Source organism: Nycticebus coucang, chromosome 18 (assembly GCF_027406575.1).
Source record: "Nycticebus coucang isolate mNycCou1 chromosome 18, mNycCou1.pri, whole genome shotgun sequence".
In the NCBI taxonomy this organism is placed as follows: Eukaryota; Metazoa; Chordata; class Mammalia; order Primates; family Lorisidae; genus Nycticebus; species Nycticebus coucang.
In genome coordinates this window covers 61,335,501-61,354,634 of record NC_069797.1, presented here as the reverse complement: position 1 = coordinate 61,354,634, position 19,134 = coordinate 61,335,501, and the positions used below count along the sequence as shown (strand labels likewise).

Here is a 19,134-nt window from a genome sequence, read left to right as displayed (position 1 = left end):
CTATATTATAAAATTTACTTATTTAGTATGTTTGCTATTCATCATCTGCCTCCCCTAACTAGAATTCCAGCTTTGCAAGGGCAGGAATCTCTGTCTATCTTGTTTTCCAGTGTATTCCAAGTGCCTACATATGTGCCTGGCACAGAATAAGCTCAAACTAAATTTGACTAAATGAGCATTAAAGAACAAAGTAGACTGAGATGTACTGATATGAAAGAACTTCAGAGATATGCTAAGAGAAGGCTGCAAAACAGAATGCACAGTATGGTCTCCGGAATTTAAATAGGAATACAATCAGGCTAGGCCCAGTGGCTTACGCCTAAGGTGGGTGGATTGCTTGAGCTTAGGAGTTCTAGACCAGCCTGGGCAAAAGCAAGATACCATATCTATTAAAAACAGAAAAAAATGGACGGCGCCTGTGGCTCAGCAAGTAGGGCGCTGACCCCATATGCCGAGGGTGGCAGGTTCCAACTCGGCCCCGGCCAAACTGCAACAAACAATAGCCAGGCGTTGTGGCAGATGCCTGTAGTCCCAGCTACTTGGGAGGCTGAGGCAAGAGAAGAGCTTAAGCCCAAGAGCTAGAGGTTGCTGTGAGCTGGGACACAATGGCACTCTACCAAGGGAGACAAAGTGAAACTCTTGTCTCCAAAAAAAAAAAAAATATATATATATATAGAAAAAAACTAGCCAGGAGCGGTGACAAGAGCCTGTAGTCCCAGCTACTCTAGAGACTGAGGCTAGAGGATCACGCTTGAGCCCAAGAGTTTGAGGTTGTTATGATGTCCCAGCACTCTAGCCTGAGTAACAAAGACTCTGTCTCAATAAATCAATCAATCAATAGGAATACAATCACATAATTACTTATCAAGGCATAGAAAGTTGTACTTCTAGAAGAGATATACGAAATTCAACAATGAAGAGTTCTGGTTTTTATAATTAAAAACAATGGGGCCAGGTATGATGATTTACACCTATAACCCCAGTACTCTGGGAGGCAAGAGGATTGCCTGAGGTCAAAAGTTCAACATCAGCCCGGGCAAAAAGCCAAGACCCAATCTCAATCTAGCTACAAAATTCTTTTTAAAAATTAGCCAGGTGCCTGTGGCTTAAGCAGCTAAGGCGCCAGCCACATACACCTGAGCTGGCAGTTCGAATCCAGCCTTCGCCCACCAAACAACAATGACGGCTGGAACCAAAAAATAGCCGGGCATTGTGGTAGGCACCTGTGGTACCAGCTACTTGTGAGGTGGAAGCAGGAGAATCGCTTAAGCCCAGGAGTTGGAGGTTGCTGTGAGCTGTAAAGCCTCGGCATTCAAGCCAGGGTGACAGCTTGAGGCTTTGTCTCAAAAAAAAATTAGCCAGGTGTCAGGCCAGGTATGGTGGCACACGCCTGTAATCCTAGAACTCTGGGGTGGCGCCTGTGGCTCAGTGGGTAAGGTGCCAGCCCCATATACGGAGGGTGGCAGGTTTGAACCCGGCCCCGGCAAAACTGTAACAAAAAATAGGCAGGCTTTGTGGTAGGCCTCTGTGATCCCAGCTACTCGGGAGGCTGAGGCAAGAGAATCACCTAAGCCCAAGAGCTGGAGGTTGCGATGGAACAACAACAACAAAAAATCCTAGCACTCTGAGAGGCCAACGCAGGCAGATAGCTTGAACTCAGGAGTTTAAGACCAGCCTGAGCAAAAGTGAGACCCTGTCACTACTAAAAATAGAAAAACTGAGGCAAGAGGACTGTTTGAGCCCAAGAGTTGGAGGTTGCTGTGAGCTATGATACCATGGCATTCTACCAGGGTGAGAGCTGGAGACTCTGTCTCAAAAAAAAAAACAAAAAAAAAAACAAGAAAAAAATTAGCCAGGTGTCGTGGCAGGTGCCTGTGAATCTAGCTACTTGGGAAGCAAAGACAGGAGGATCACTGGAGCCCTGGAGTTGGAGGTTGCAGTGAGCTACAACTGGGCCACTGCTTTGCTTTCCAGCCTGAGTGACAAGAGAGAGACCCTATCTCAAAAACAATCCAACCAAACAAACAATTACCATCCCCAGATTTCATTATTTTCTTCTTCTATAGTCATTACATTCAATAGTGAAAACTTGGGACTGACATCAACCTCAACAGGAAAGTAATAGTTGAATGAATTGTGATCCATCTACCATTTGACATAATCTTTACGAAGAATTGGATAACAAGAGGAATCGTGTCTGGTAAATCAGAAGTGACAAAACAGGATGGGACACTGTCAAAACAGTACGACTACAATTATATAACAATGCACTCATGGTACATCTCCACGGGTACCATTTCATACGACTCTACCTCCTTTTTCATGCTAGCTCAGCTTAGAGTCAGGAGGCTGGATAGCCCTAAACAGCCCTCCTCCTGTGCCCTTTTTACTGCCTTACATTTACATAGAAGCCCTTTTTCCTCCTCTCTGCAATATCCCCTGTATAATCTGATCTCTTCTCCCTTTCTCCTCTGCTCTTTCTCTTCCACCTGCACTGGCTGCCTTGCTGTTCCTAGAATCGCATGGCAGTCTTCTTCCTGGGCTTCTGATCTCTGGATCACACATCATCTTGTCAGAGAGTCATTCCCAACCCTTCCCCACTCCTATCTTGCCCCCTCATTGCCCTTTACCTTCCTTCCTCCATGATAGCTACACTCAACACATAACATATTCTGGCTCGGCGCCTGTGGCTCAAGCGGCTAAGGCACCAGCCACATACACCTGAGCTGGCGGGTTCGAATCCAGCCTGGGCCCGCCAAACAACAATGACGGCTGCAACCAAAAAATAGCTGGGCGTTGTGGCGGGCGCCTGTAGTCCCACTTACTTAGGAGGATGAGGCAGGAGAATTGCTTGAGCCCCAGAGTTGAAGGTTGCTGTGAGCTGGAATGCCACAGAACTCTACCCACAGCGACAGCTTGAGGCTTTGTCCCTCCCCCCCAAAAAAAACACATAAAGTATTCTCTTCTTTTGAGACAGTCTCACTATGTCGCCCTCAGTAGAGTGCTGTGACATCACAGCTCACAGTAACCTCTAACTCTTGGGCTTAAGCGATTCTCTTGCCTCAGCCTCCGAAGCAGCTGGGACTACATGCACCTACCACAATGCCTGGCAATTTGGTTGTTGTTGTTGCAATTTTCATTGTTGTTTGGCAGGCCCGGGCGGGGTTTGAACCCCTCTGCCTCGGTGTATGTGGCAGGCACCTTAACTGCTGAGCCACGGGCACCAAACCACACTTATATATTCTTTATTGACTGACTCTCCTTCTACTAGCACATAAACTCCACGAATGCAATGATTTGTGTCTGTCGCATTCACTGCTTCCTAACCAAACACCTAAAAGCAGGCCTGAAACTTAGTAAATACACAATTAGCATTTATTGAGTGAATAAATAAATAAAGACATTCTAAAAAGGAGATAGTGGTGGTTTGGCGCCTGTAGCTCAAGTGGCTAGGGCGCCAGCCACATATACCGGATGTGGTGGGTTCGAATCCAGCCCAGGCCTGCCAAACAACAATGACAACTATAACCAAAAAATAGCCAGGCGCCCACCATAACCAAAAAATAGCTGGGCGTGGTGGCAGGGGCCTATAGTCCCAGGTACTTGGGAAGCTGAGGCGAGAGGATCACTTATGCCCAAGAGTTTGAGGTTGCTGTGAGCAGTGATGCCACAGCCCTCTACCCAGGGCGACAGCTTGAGACTCTGTCTCAAAAAATAAATAAATAAATAAATAAAATATAATGGAGATAGTGGGAGAGGTTATGGTTAGATCTGGAAATAAAGAGGCAAGCATTTAATTTAAATAACTATACTTCTAAGTGAGACATCGGCCAGTAAATTATAGTTCCAGGATTTAGAAAACCAACAACATACCTGTTTATTTGCAAGCACCAACAAAACTGCCTCTCTGAGTTCATCTTCCACTAACAATCTGAGTAGTTCTTCCTGGGCCTCACCAACCCGCTCTCTATCACTACTGTCAACCACAAAAATCACACCTGGAAAGAAATCACAAGCATGTCAGTAATCTGAACCTGGAAAGAGAGCAGCTGTTTACGTATCTTTATAGCTTCTCTCTGCCTATGTGTGTGATTTCACTGAATACAATCAATATAAAAGGATGTATAATAGAGTTAGGAAGACTCATTTAGCAGTAGTCCATGTGACAATTATGATAATGACAACTTGGTGTTTATCTGACAATAAGCCCTTTGAAACAAAAAAGGTGATGTGGCTGCCCAAAGAACTAATTTGATCATAGGCTATATCACTAGTAGTGACAGTACCTCAATTTCTAGGATATGGATAATAACAAGCTTACCCTACTGTCTTATCAGTCAGCAACAACATTCAGGGAATACAGATATACATGAGCAAACTGGAGAGATTAAAAAATGACAGGATTAGGCCGGGCACTGGGGCTCACACCTATAGTCCTAGCACTCTGAGAGGCTGAGGCCGGTAGATTGTTTGAGCTCAGGAGTTCAAGACCAGCCTCAACAAGAGCGAGAACTCATCTCTAAAAAATAGCCAGGTGTTGTGGCGGGCGCCTGTAGTCCCAGCTACTCAGGAGGCTGAGACAAGAGAATCACTTGAGCCCAAGAGTTGGAGGTTGCTGTGATCTGTTTGGTTGCTGTCACAGCACTCTACTCAGGGTGACAGAGTGAAACTCTGTCTCAAAAAAGCAGGTGGGGCAGGACATAATATGTATATGTATAAATGTATAAAATGTCTGGACAGACACAAAAGATAAAAGTAGTTGTCTATGGAAGGGAACTGAATGGTTAAGGGACAGACAAGAAGGAGTGGTGACTTTTCACTATTGGCCCCCCCATGCATTGATTCTTCATCCATGGATTCAACTAACTACAGATCAAAATTATTAGGAAAAATAAACTGTACTGAACAGGTACAGACTTTTTTCTTGTCATTATTTCCTCAACAATACAATGTAATAACCATAGCATTTACACCTATAGCATTGACATTGTATTAGGTAGTATTAGTAATCCAGAGACAATTGAAAGTGTACAGGAGAATGTGCATAAGTTATATGCAAACACTACCCCATTTTATCAAAGGGACTTGAATATCCTTGGATTTTGGTATCCTTGGGGGTACCAAATGGATTTTGGTATCCTTGGGGATACCAAATTGGTCCTGGAACCAATCCCCTTTAGATACCAAGGGAAGACTATATACTCTTTTCTTATATTTGAATTTTGAATCCTATAGACATAGTGCTATTCAGCAAATTTAAACAATCAAACCTAAAATCAAGGAGAAAAATATTTCTACATAATAACTAATGGACCATTTTATGCATTCTATATACTACATATCAATATCAGTTAAGAAATCACATAAACTGTTCAAATTTCTTTTTTTTTTTGTAGAGACAGAGTCTCACTTTATGGCCCTCGGTAGAGTGCCATGGCCTCACACAGCTCATAGCAACCTCCAACTCCTGGGCTTAAGCGATTCTCTTGCCTCAGCCTCCCGAGTAGCTGGGACTACAGGCGCCCGCCACAACGCCCGGCTATTTAACTGTTCAAATTTCAGTTGATACAAGTGAAACATACAGTCTAATGTCTTATTAGAAATTTAAAAGCATCCATTAAGTTCTGTCATACTCAACGTACTAATGAAGAAAATTTAAACTAAAAGACACCCTTATCATTAGAAACTGGCAGGAAAAAAAGGGGGACAGTACCCAAGATCACTCGTGGATGAAACATTTGTCCCAGCCACAGACAGCAAATCCATTCTTCAAGTAGCTCCAAATTGCTGCTTCATGAAAAGTCTAAATTACCCACCCGAGGTCTTAGAATAGAGCCAGCTTCCTGCCATCAAAGCAATAGATTTTGAAATTCAGTAAAATTAGACTTATTATAAAAAGATTGAAGAACAAAATGCACTTCAACTTGGTATCTGAATGTAAAAACTCTCAGTAGAGTGTATCTGCCAGAAAATGATGAAGTGAAACCTCAAACAATTTGAGTTTCCGAGTGCCTGCTATCTTCCAGCCATAAAACTAAGTGTTTCAGAAAATTAATCTCATTTAAGTCCAGTGATGAAGACAGTAGGTATTATCTCCATTTTAAGATGAGGAAATTAAGACAGAAGAGATTACTTAATTTTCACAAGGTTTTCATAGCTGAGCTGTGGTTCAAGCCCATGTGTTTAATTTTATCAGATAAGAAACTGCTTAAGGCTCTGTCTCAAAAAAAAAAAAAAGAAACTGCAATGGTTTGGCCAAGTTGTCTAGTGCCAATCCAAGATAGTGGACACTGTATCAAAAGAGAAATGTTATCCGCAATAGATTGAAATACAAAGATATAAAAATCTAAGTGTTGGGCGGCACCTGTGGCTCAGTGAAAGTCTGTTGTGTAGTTTTATCCTTTGTGCCATTGTGGAAGCTAAGTTTTGACTTTTAGCTTCTGGGTATTTACTTTGCTGGTCGTCCATTGCGATGGTCAGTGATGAGAATAGGTCTAAGTATTTCCTGTAGAGCTGGTCTTATTGAGGCAAATTTCCTCAGTGTTTGTACATCTGTAAAGGAATTGATTTTTCCATCAATTCTGAAGCTTAGTTTAGCAGGATGCAGAATTCTAGGCTAAAAAAAAAATTCAAAGATGAATAGAACTTCACCACATTTATCAATTCTCTCAATAAATGTCAATGGACTGAATTCACCACTGAAGAGGCACAGACTGGGTAAAAAGCACAAGCCGGCTCAGTGGCTAGGATGCTGGCCACATATACCGGGCTGGCAGATTCAAACCCAGCCCAAGCCTGCCAAACAACAATGACAACTACAACAAAAAAAAATAGCTGGACGTTGTAGCAGGCATCTATAGTTCCAACTCCTTTGGCGGCTGAGACAAAGAGAATTGCTTAAGCCCAAGAGTTGGAGGTTGCTGTGAGCTGTGACACCACAGCACTCTACCAAGGGTAATATAGTGAGATTCTGTTTAAAAAATAAAAAATAAGACACAAGCCATCCACATGCTGTCTCCAGGAAACACCTAGCCTTGAATGACAAATCAAGACTCTGAGTTAAGGGATGGAAAATGGTATTTCTGGCTCGGCACCTGTGGCTCAAGTGGCTAAGGCACCAGCCACATACACCTGAACTGGTGCGTTCAAATCAAGCCCAGGTCCGCCAAACAACAATGACGGCTAGAACCAAAAAAATAGCCAGGCGTTGTGATGGGCGCCTGTAGTCCCAGCTACTTGAGAGACAGAGGCAGGAAAATTGCTTGAGCCCAGGAGTTGGTAGTTGCTATGAGCTGTGATGCTACAGCACTCTACCCAGGGCAACAGCTTGAGGCTCTGTCTCAAAACAAAAAACAAAAAAACCCCAGTATTTTTCAAGTAAATGGAAATCAGAAGAAAGGAGGGGCTGCAATCTTATTCTCAGATACAAGTGGTTTAAAGCAACTAAAGAAAGACAAAGGTGGACACTTTATAATGGTCAAAGGAACAATACAAGAAGACATTTCAATTTTAAATATTTATACATGCAACTTAAATGTTCTCAGATTTATGAAGCAGATCTTGATCCGTCTGAGCAATATGATATCCCATAACACCATAATAGCTGGTGACTTTAATACCCATCTCACAGAACTAGATAGAGCCTCTAAACAGAAACTAAACAAAGATACAAAGACTTAAATGTGACCCTAGAACAAATGCGATTAATAGACATATATAGAACATACCATCCCAAAGCTAAAGAATGTACATTTTTCTCATTAGACCACCATCCTAGGATACAAATCAAACCTCAGCACAATTAAAAGAATAGAAATTATGCCTTGTATCTTCTTAGACCACAAGGCAATAAAGGTAGAACTAAATTCCAAGAAAAACGTTCATCCCCACACAAAGATTTGGAAATTAAGCAACCTTATGCTGAATGATAGCTGGGTTCAGGAAGAGAAAAACAGGAAATTGTGATACTCTTCAAACATAATAACAATAAAGACACAAGTTACCAAAACGTGTGGGATATAGTAAAGGCAGTCTTAAGAGGAAAATATCGCATTAGATACCTACATTTGAAAAACGGAGCGCATCAACAAACTCATGAATCATCTGATGGAACTGGAAAAAAGAAGAACAATCTAATACCACACCTGCCAGAAGAAAAGAAATAACCAAAATTAAATCAGAGATTAATGAAATTGAAAATAAAAGAGTCATTCAGAAAATTAATGAAACAAAAAGTTGTTTTTTTTGAAAAAATAAATAAAATTGACAAACCTTTGGCCAGATTAACTAGAAACAGAAAAGTAAAATCTCTAATAATCTCAATCAGAAATGATAAAGGGGAAATAACAACAGATGCCATAGAGATACAGGAGATCATCTATGAGGACTAGAAGAAACTCTATGCCCAGAAATTTGACAATGTGGAGGAAATGGATTAATACCTGGAATTATGCCCTCTCCCTAGACTTAACCAAGAAGAAAAAGATCTCTTGAACAGACCAATTCCAAGAACTGAGATTGAAAAAAAAAAATCTCCCAGCAAAAAAATGTCCTGGTCCAGATGGCTTCTTACCAGAATTCTACCAAACCTTCAAAGAAGAGCTTATATCCATACTGTAAGAAATTATTCCAAAAAGTTGAGAAGGAAGCAATCTTCCTCAACACATTTTTTTTTTAACAGTCCATGTATCTGTCCTATTGCACTGTCAAATCTGAAGAGGAAAAACCCGATGAGATGTTTGGGGAAATGGCAAGGACAGACCCACAGTAGAGGCCACAGCACATCAGAGAGGACTGAAGGGGCTGAGGCAAGGGCAAGGTTGGGCAGAACCATGTTACACATCAGTCCTCCAACTCTGATGGGCCTCCACTGTTTCTGGTACCACCAGCAGGAGTTCGCAGTTCTTTCCTCACAAATGATGTTTTAGAAACTTCCTGAGCTCACTCTCGCCTCCAATCCACTCGGGCATCTTGAGTTTGGAGTTGAGGTTATAGTAGGCCCCTCCTCTCGAACACAGATCCAGTGCTGCCTTTTGAGAGGTAACTTCAGTGGACCCCAGCACAGGGCAGACTCATGATAAAGCCCATGATGTTAGTAAGAGTAATGACACTGACATCCCTGCGCTTGTCCCACCGAACAGCTTCATAGCCTTTGGTTTGAAGTGCTGCCACAATGACAGTCGCATCATAGTTTCCATTTCCCTGCATGCTCTTTTTGTGAGGTGTCACCATGGTGTTTGGAGACAACCTCTGGAAAATCTCTTGACGTGCTTCCTGGGTGAAGGCATTGCTGTCCTGGAAGACGATATTGAGCGCATGGAGGGCACAAAGCTCTCTGCGCTGTTTCTCATGGTAGATTTGTGGGGGTACCGCCTGGGGCAGCATCAACGATTCTGATTTGGCCTTGTCTCCTTTCCATGGCACGCAACTCATGTTTTTCGTTTTTATGTTCTAAAGAGGGCTAAAAAAACACCCCACTCTTCCCTCCTGAGGAAGAATGTAAGCTTCTCAGTCTTTCCAAAATTCCTGAGGTCCACCTTATTCTCTGGTGTCCATAATATATGCTTTGTCACAGACCTCAAAGCAGGGGTACTGAACGGAATAGGTCACATAGCTCCTTTTCTTCCATTTCTTTCCAACCATGAGCCACTGACTTAGGAGACAAGGCTTGGATGATCTGAGCAGCTAGCATGGGCCGGCCAGGGTGGGATCGCAGGTGGTGCCAGGGCAAGGGGGATGGCGCTGAATCTCCTCCGGTGCTGTGAGACCCCACAGGGCAGGGTTCCCACCATGGCACCCACTCTCGCCCTCTTGCCACCACCTGCCACCAGGAGCTAAGGCCGCCACCTGGGTGGGTGGGCGCCTTCCCCAACACATTCTATGCAGCAAATATCACCCTGATACCAAAACCAGGAAAAGACCCATCTAAAAAGGACAACTTCAGACCAATTTCACTAATAAATATAGATGCGAAAATTCTCAATAAAATCCTAGCCAATAGATTACTAAAACAAAATTATTCATCATGATCAAGTAGGTTTCATCCTAGGGATGCAAGGCTGGTTTAACTTAGGCAAGTCCATAAACATCATTCACCGTATCAACAGAAGCAAAAACAAAGACCATATGATCCTCTCTATAGATGCAGAAAAAGCATTCGATAAAATTCAGCATTCTTTTTTAGTTAGAACACTTAAGAATATATGCATAGGTGGCACATTTCTGAATCTGATAGAAGCCATCTACAACAAACCCACAGCTAATTATTATACTGAATGGAGTAAAACTGAAAGCTTTTCCAGTTAGAACTCAAACCAGACAAGGTTGTCCTCTATTGCCACTACTATTCAACATAATGCTGGAAGTTCTAGCCACTACAATCAGGCAGGAGAAGGAAATAAAGGGCATTCAAATGAGGGCAGAGGAGGTCACACTCTCCTTCTTTGCCGTCAACATGATCTTAAACTCAGAGAACCCTAAAAACTCAACCACAAGACTCCTGGAAGTGATCAAAATATACAGTAAAGTCTAAGGATATAAAATCAATGTCCATAAATCAGTAGCCTTTGTACATGCCAATAACAGCTAGATGAGAAGCTAATCAAGGACATAATTCCCTTCTCAGTAGCTTCCCCTAAAAAGAAATACCTAGGCATAGCCCTAACAAAACAGGTGAAGGACTTCTACAAAGAAAATTGTGAAACCCTAAGAAATGAAAAAACAGAAGATACTAACAAATGGAAGAACATACCATGCTCACAGCTGGGAAGAATAAACATTGTCAAAATGTCTATACTTCCCGGCTCAGTGCCTGTGGCTCAAGCGGCTAAGGCGCCAGCCACATACACCTGAGCTGGCGGGTTTGAATCCAGCCTGGGCCCGCCAAACAATAAATAGCCGGGCATTGTGGTAGATGCCTGTAGTCCCAGCTACTTGGGAGGTGGAGGTAGGAGAATCACTTGAGCCCAAGAGTTGGAGGTTGCTGTGAGCTGTGATACCACAACAGTCTACCCAGCTTGAGGCTCTGTCTCAAAAAAAAAAGTCTATACTTCCCAAAGCAATCTACAGATTCAATGCAATCCCCACTTAAAATACCATCATCATATTTTTAAGATTGGGAGAAAAATAATTCTTCATTTTGTACGTAACCAGAAGAAACCCCATATAGCCAAGGTTATTCTTTGTCATAAAAACAAAGCTGGGGGTATCACCCTACCAGACTTTCTACAAGACCATCATGATCAAACAGCATGGTATTGGCACAAAAATAGAGACACTAACATTGGAACAGAATAGAAAACCATGAGATGAAACTAACACCTTACAGCCACCTGATTTTTTTTTTTTTTTTTTTGAGACAGAGTTTCAAGCTGTCACCCTGGGTAGAGTACCATCGCATCACAGCTCACAGCAACCTCAGACTCTTGGGCTTAAGTGATTCTCTTCCCTCAGCCTCCCAAGGAGCTAAGACTACAGGAGCCCACCACAATGCCCGGCTATTTTTTGTTGTTGTTGTAGTTGTCATTGTTGCCCTAGCTGGCCCGGGTTGGGTTCAAACGTGCCAGCCTGGGTGTATGTGGCCAGCACCCTATCCATTGAGCCATGGGCGCTGCCAGCCACCTGATTTTTGATAAACCAAACAAGAACATACAATGGGGAAAACAACCCCTATTCAATAAATGGTGTTAGGAGAACTGGACAACCATAGGTAAAAGACTGAAACTGGACCCCCACCTCTCACCACTTACATAAATTGATTCAAAATGGATAAAATTTAATTCTAAGGCATGAAGCAAGAAAAATCCTCAAAGAATCTGTGGGAAAAACACTTGAAGATATCAGCCTGGGGAAAGATTTTATGAAGAAAACTTCCATGGCAATTGCAACAACAATAAAAATAAACAAATGGGACTTAAACTTAGAAGCTGCTGTACAACTAAGGACACAACAACCAAAGCAAACAGAAAAATTTCAGAATGGAAAAAGATATTTGCATATTATGAATTGGGCAAAAGCTTGATAAGTACGATCTGCAGAGAACTTAAGTTAATCAACAACAAAAAATACCCAACAACCCAACATATCACTGGGCAAGTGACATGAAGAGTACCTTCTTTAAAAAAAGACAGACTAGGGCGGCGCCTGTGGCTCAGTCGGTAGGGCGCCGGCCCCATATACCGAGGGTGGCGGGTTCAAACCCGGCCCCGGCCAAACTGCAACCAAAAAATAGCCGGGCGTTGTGGCGGGCACCTGTAGTCCCAGCTACTCGGGAGGCTGAGGCAAGAGAATCGCTTAAGCCCAGGAGTTGGAGGTTGCTGTGAGCTGTGTGAGGCCACGGCACTCAACCGAGGGCCATAAAGTGAGACTCTGTCTCTACAAAAAAAAAAAAAAAAGACAGACTAAAGGCTAACAAAAATGAAAAAAATGCTCATCATCCCTAATCATCACAGAAATGCAAATCAAAACTACCGTGAGATATCACCTAACCTCAGTGGGAAAGGCTCACATCACAAAGTCTCAGCTGGCATGGATGTGGAGAGAAGGGAACACTTTTACACTGCTGGTGGGACAGCAAACTAATATAACCTTTTTGGAAGAAGTATGGAGAATCTCAAAGAACTCAAATTAGACTTATCATTTGATCCTGCAATCCCATTACTGGGCATCTACCCAGAAGAAAAAAAAATCCTTTTATCATACAGACATTTGTGCTAGACTCTTTATTGAAACTCAATTTACAATCGCCAAAATGTGGAAACAGCCTAAATGCCCACCAATCCAGGAATGGATTAAGAAGCTGTGGTATATGTATACCATGGAATACTATTCAGCCATTAAAAAAGATGGAGACTTTATATCTTTTGTATTAACCTGGATGGAGGTGGAACACATTCTTCTTAGTAAAGCATCACAAGAATGGAGAAGCAAGAATCCAATGTACTCAATTCTAATGTGAAGGCAACAGATGAGCTAATACAAAGTGGGGGTAAGGGAGCTCAGCACCTGTAGCTCAGTGAGGAGGACACCAGCCACATACACCAAGGCTGGTGGGTTCGAGCCCAACCCAGGCCTGCCAAACAACAATGACAACTGCAACAAAAAATACCAGGCATTGTGGCAGGCACGTGTAGTCCCAGCTAGTTGGGAGGCTGAGGCAAGAGAATTACTTAAGCCTAAGAGTCTGAGGTTGCTGTGAGCTGTGACGCCTTGGCACTCTACTGAGGGTGACATAGTGACACTTTGTCTTAAAAAAAAAAAGTGGGGGTAAGGGAATGAGGGAGTGAGGAGAGGGAAAGAAGGGGGGGTGTATGGCACACCTCTTAGGGACAGGACACAATTATAAGAGGGAACTTTATCTAACAAATGCAGTCAGTATAACCTAATTCTTTGTACCCTCAATGAATCCCAAACAGTAAAAAAAACAAAAAAAGCATTGGCTCGGTGCCTGTAGCTCAAGTGGCTAAGGCGCTAGCCACATACACCAGAGCTGGTGGTTCGAATCCAGCCTGGGCCTGCCAAACAACAATGACAACTGCAATAACAAAAAAAATAGCTCGGTGTTACGGCAGGTGCCTAGTAGTCCCAGCTACTGGGAGGCTGAGGCAAGACAATCACTTAAGCCTAGGAATTGATAGTTGCTGTGAGCTATGATGCCACAGCACTCTACCCAGGTAGCTTGAGGCTCTATCTCAAAAAAAAAAAAAAGGCAGGATTTGGGATTCCATCTGTCTGTCTCTTTCTCTCCAGAGGCATAATTTTTAGACATTCTCAACATGTTTAAAAGAGTTAACTGAATTAAAATTCTTCAAAAACTAGTATTTCATCTAAGGCACATACACCTCTCAATAAACTGAAAGATGAAATTATCAGGATAGCCATTTTCTAATCATTCTGGATTAAGGGAAGTTTCCTATAGAGAGCATTAAAGTCCAAATACTCTAGAAACATAGAGACCACTTCTTCAAAAGAAACCTTCCTTAATAAGGATTAGGAGGCCACTAGAAGAGAGGTAATGACAGATAGGCCAAATAAAATAGAATACTACAGGGAATTGCTTCAAGCATCCATCTTCATTTTTAATTTTTATTTTATTTTCATTTTTCTGAGGGAAGGTCTTGAAAGGACAGCATTTCCAATAAACTATCTACAGAGAAAAAATAAACTAACAGAAAGATTTTAAAAAAGAAAAATCACAGCACACAACTATCCTTTGCTTAACCACCTGTGGCTGAACTTGTCTTAAAAGTTCATTGTGCAGCCCCTGAAGAGTTTTGAGGAGACAGCCAGGGTGTGACCCTCCTCCACATCTAAGAAGCCTGATTAAGCCAGTCTAGCAGAAGAATAAGAAACAAAAACACATAGCTGCCTCCTGTTATCATTTTGTAACAGTAACCACTCAATCCTTTATCCCAATAAAACAATCCCTCAAACCCTTTCCCCTCCAGGCCTGTGCCCTTTCCTTTCTTGAAAAGTAAGATAAACATTTTGCTTCAAATCTGTCCTAATCTTTGTATTGAAATTTTTATTTATTTATTTATGTATTTATTTATTTTGGAGACAAGAGTTTTGCTTTGTCACCCTCGGTAGAGTGCTGTGGCGTTACAGCTCACAGCAACCTCAAGCAATTCTCTTGCCTCAGACTCCCGAGTAGCTGGGATTATAGACACCTGCCACAGTGCCTGGCTGTTTTTTTTGTTGTTGTTGTTGTTGTTGCAGTTGTGTTTTAGCTGGCCGGGGCCAGGTTCAAACCCACCACCCTCGGTGTATGTGGCTGGCGCCCTACCCACTGAGCCACAGGCGCCGCCTACTGAAAATTCTTTCTCAGCTCAGGGTGCAAGTTATCCTCCTAATAGGCCTCACTCTTGTCGTCTGGGCTAGAGTGCAGTGACATGATCACAGTTCACTGCAATCTCAAACTCTCGGGCATAAGCTATCTTCCTACCTCAACCTCCCAAATGGCTGGGACTATAGGCATGCGCCACTACACCTGACTAATTTTTCTATCGTTTTGTAGAGATGAGGTCTCACTCCTGCTCAGGTTGCTCTAGAACTCCTGACCTCAAGCAATCCTTCCACCCCAGCTTCCCAGAGTGCTGAGATTACAGGCATGCGCCACCACCACACCTGGCCCCATCTTTAGATACATTTAATAGAAATGGTTTCAAGGCTATAGACTGCATATAACAATAACCACTCAATCCTTTACCATTTGTTTCCTGGAAATAATGTCGCCACAAAGGTCTTACTTTGCAATGGCTAGCAACATCCCAGACCGTGAGGCTGATATCTTTATATTGTACCGTCTCCACATTGAAACCTAAATGGAAGATGGAAAAAAACTTAATTATGGTTTTTGCTGGTTGACCAATTCAAAGTAATTTCAACTAACATTTGGATATTACTTTCAATTTACAAAGCAACTTCCTACTCAAAGATCTATAGTTTATAAAGAGAATGTGCTAACTTACCCTCCCACTCATCTTGACAGGTGTCTCAAACCTGCTCTTCTCTCCAATTCATCGTAAGAACTTACTCTCCTATTCATTGTGACAGGTGGCTCAAACCTGCTCTACTCTCCAATCTGAGAACTCAGCCACATTTAACTGGTCCTACCACAATGGAGTTCCCATGACTCTGGCCTGCCCCACCATTCTCCCCTTTCTACATCCCTCCCTAAGCAATCTCCCTGTTCCTAGGGCTTCATTATTACCTCTGTACTAACAACTCTAAGATTTATATCCTCCAACTCAGACCTCTCTCCTGAGCTTCAAGCTTACACATAATCTAACAACTTTTTGGTTAGATGTCTCCAAGGCCCCCAAATAAGGCAATCTATCAAAAACTGAATTTACAATCTCCACCCCTCTTCACTCTGCTCCTCTGATAGTTATCCCCTCATTGACTCATTCTACAAGCTGAAAACCTGGGAGGCATCCCAGACACATCCCACTCTAATTACTTAGTTGCACATCACTTCAAGTAGTTGGCTTAAGGCAGAGTGAAGAAAAGAAATCACACTCCATCTTTAAACAGGAGCATACTTGGTGTGGAGAGATGAGAAGCTTCTACTAAGGAAAGCTGGCTGGAACGGAGACTGACCAGAAGACAGTCCTAGCTCCCACCTCAGGCTTCTGCTGGGACACTACCTGAGAGGAATGGACAGCATAACTGCCCTCATTTTTTTTTTTTGAGACAGAGCCTCAAGCTGTCACCCTGGGTAGAGTGCCGTGGAATCACAGCTTATAGCAACCTCCAACTCTTGGGCTCAAGCGATTCTCCTGCCTCTACCTCCCAAGTAGCTGGGACTATAGGTGCCCGCCACAATGCCCAGCTACTTTTTGGTTGCAGCTGTCATTGTTGTTTGGCGGGCCTGGGCTGGATTCGAACCCGCCAGCTCAGGTGTATGTGGCTGGCGCCTTAGCTGCTTGAGCCACAGGCGCCGAGCCACCCTCATTGTTTTAATCACTATTATCCATTTCTTTTTTGCAAAGCAAATATAGTTAAATTTGCTTAACCTAAATGTGTTCATACATCTCTCTTGTGAACCTGGGAATGCACTAGAAATGCTGGGAGCAATTAGGAAAGGATATAGAGTGCATCTTACAAGGGTACATGTGAAACTTACTAAATGTAGAATATAAATATCTTAACACAATAACTAAGAAAATGCCAGGAAGGCTATGTTAACCAGTGTGATGAAAATGTGTCAAACGGTCTATAAAACCAGTGTATGGTGCTCCGTGACTGCATTAATGTACACACCTATGATTTAATAAAAAATAAATAAATAAATAAAAGGAAAGGATATAGAACTTGGGTTTTAGCCTCAAAAAGTTTATGCTGTTGGAGTGCATAAACATTTTCAAAATGAAATATTCAATAACACAAGAAGTAGGTAAAAATATAACATAATCAACTGTAAACTAGAATTGTCACAGGCCATTAACATACCTATTGTAGGAATGGCAGCTATAATCTTTCCCAGCTTCAGTTTATACAAGATAGTGGTTTTTCCAACTCCATCCAAACCCAACATAAGAATACGCATCTCTTTTTTCCCAAGCAGACTTTTATAAAGCTTTTCAAAAATGTTCCCCATTATAATTGAATTCTATAACATGAAAAGAAAAGCAAGTCAAATAATTGCTCAGGCAGGTCTTCACCTCCTGAGCTCAATCAATCTGCCTGCCTCAGCCTTCTAGAGGTCTGAGCCACCGAGCGTGTCCCAGGTTTTAGAACTTTGGGTTGCATAGCTCACTGCAACTTCAAACTCCTGGGCTCAAGTAATCCTTCTGCTCAGCCTCCCGGGTGGCTGGGACTGCAGGCTTGCCCCATACACCTGGCTAATTTTTTCTATTTTTAGTAGTGATAGGGTCAAGCTGGCTTCTGGTTTTTTTTTTTTTTTTAAGAGACAGAGTTTCACTTTGTTGCCCACGGTAGAGTGCCATGGTGTCACAGCTCACAGCAGCCTCCAGCTCTTGGGCTTAGGCGATTCTCTTGCCTCAGCCTCCTGAGTACTAGGACTACAGGTGTCCGTCACAACACCCAGCTATTTTTTTGTTGTAGTTTGGCCGGGGCCAGGTTTGAAACCACCACCCTGGGTATATGGGGCCGGCACCCTACTCACTGAGCCCCAGGCACAACCCTCACTCAGGCTGGTTTCTAACACCAGATCTCAAGCCATCTTTCCTCCTTGGCCTCCCAGAGTGCTAGGATAACAGGCATGAGCCACCCTGCCTGGACTAGCTTTTAGAACTTTTTACTGAAGTATAATTCAAAAACAAATAATAAACATACATAACTGTGAAGTCCAATGAATTTTCATGAACCAAACCCACCTGTATAATCTGATCAAGAAAAGATGACTATCAGACCAGATAGATTCTCTTGTGCCCCCTTTGTCATTACTCTCCCAAAGGTAATCGCTATATTGACCTGTAACAACACAAATGTTCAACATTTTATTTTTCAGTAGATAGCACGGAAGATTACATAAAGGAAGGCAATAGTAAAGTCAGACTAGTTTCACAGAAATTTAGTCATCCTACTTGAAATGTGAGCTTGACATTCTAATTAAAGGCTTAAAAGTAGTAACGTGTCTACACCTGTAGCTATGCTCTTGGAAGCCTACAAAGATTTTCAAAAACAAAACGACTACATCCTTATTCCAGAGACTGTGATTTCTTTTCCTTCTAAGTTGCTGGACAGGGCAGGGGGAAGATACAAAAAGAATAACCAATCTCTCATCTCTCACTCATCCAGACCCTAGTGACCTCAGAAGGAAGGTGTGGGGATTAGGAGAAATGTACCACTACCACCACCACCCTCCCCGCCAAAAAAAGTACCTGAAAGATTAACTTACATTTAAGGCAGATTAATAAGCGGAAGAGGCTTATTTACCCTGCACACAGGAAGAATCGGAGAATGATCATCCAATATCCCAATAGGATATAGATATTCTTACACCCTCTTTTTAGAGGGGAAAGAAAGATGACTAAGGTAGGTAATTCTGTTTAGAGGGGCAATAAATGGTTGCTAGGGGGGGATGAATGAACAGGGAAAAGATTGACTTGCACATGATTCTCTTTGCAAATTAAATTAACCTTGAGAGACAGGTATTATATATAAAATGGCTTGGGCCAGGTCTGACTTCATTCTTGACTTTTTTCCCCACCTAGAAATATATTGAGATAACAGGGAGGGGAAGAGTAGTCCATTTTTGATAGGTCCAACTGGTTATGCAAATAGAGGGAAAGCCCCTTCCAAGGGCCTGTTGATCTCAAAAGGCGTTCAATATAAAATATTCTTTATACCAGAGTCCTATTTTGAGTTGAGATTTCCTGAGTTCCTTCAAAGGTAAGGCCCTCACTAGAGACAAGCCCATAATCCTGACCCACACTAGAGGTGAACCCCCGGCTGGAAGCAGCCCTGACACAAACATCAATCAGGAGAGAATGACTCGTCACTTCATTTCAGCTATACTGACCCCTGGTCAGACACTATGCTCTTTCCTTTCCTGGCTTTCCTTATCGGTAGAACTGGCCTCCTCTCCTTCTTGCGGACCCTCACCCCGTCTCTATGTCTGAACCTCTCACAGAAATTCAAGTTTCTCACAGTAGCTGAACCTCGTGGACG

At 42.6% G+C, this 19,134-nt stretch overlaps 1 protein-coding gene and 1 pseudogene across 9 annotated transcripts in view; both read right to left on the bottom strand.

Moving 5' to 3' along the window:
• LOC128570578 (ADP-ribosylation factor 2-like) overlaps positions 1 to 19,134 on the bottom strand; it is a 98,692-nt gene that overhangs the window by 78,803 nt on the left and 755 nt on the right. For 4 of the 9 annotated variants that reach the window (XM_053569875.1, XM_053569877.1, XM_053569876.1 and 1 more), the window contains exons 2-5: positions 17,838 to 17,934; positions 16,951 to 17,110; positions 15,206 to 15,316; positions 3,874 to 3,998 (exon numbers count right to left, since the gene is read on the bottom strand). In XM_053569875.1, the coding sequence (XP_053425850.1) occupies positions 3,874 to 3,998; positions 15,206 to 15,316; positions 16,951 to 17,098 (384 nt within the window). In that variant the 5' untranslated portion in view covers positions 17,099 to 17,110; positions 17,838 to 17,934. Of the gene's footprint in view, positions 1 to 3,873; positions 3,999 to 5,815; positions 5,844 to 6,452; positions 6,553 to 8,064; positions 8,145 to 15,205; positions 15,317 to 16,950; positions 17,111 to 17,837; positions 17,935 to 19,134 lie in introns of those variants that run through there. The other 5 variants (XM_053569880.1, XM_053569881.1, XR_008375592.1 and 2 more) reach the window with 4 other exon arrangements.
• On the bottom strand, positions 8,486 to 9,637 carry LOC128570577 (josephin-1-like; annotated as a pseudogene).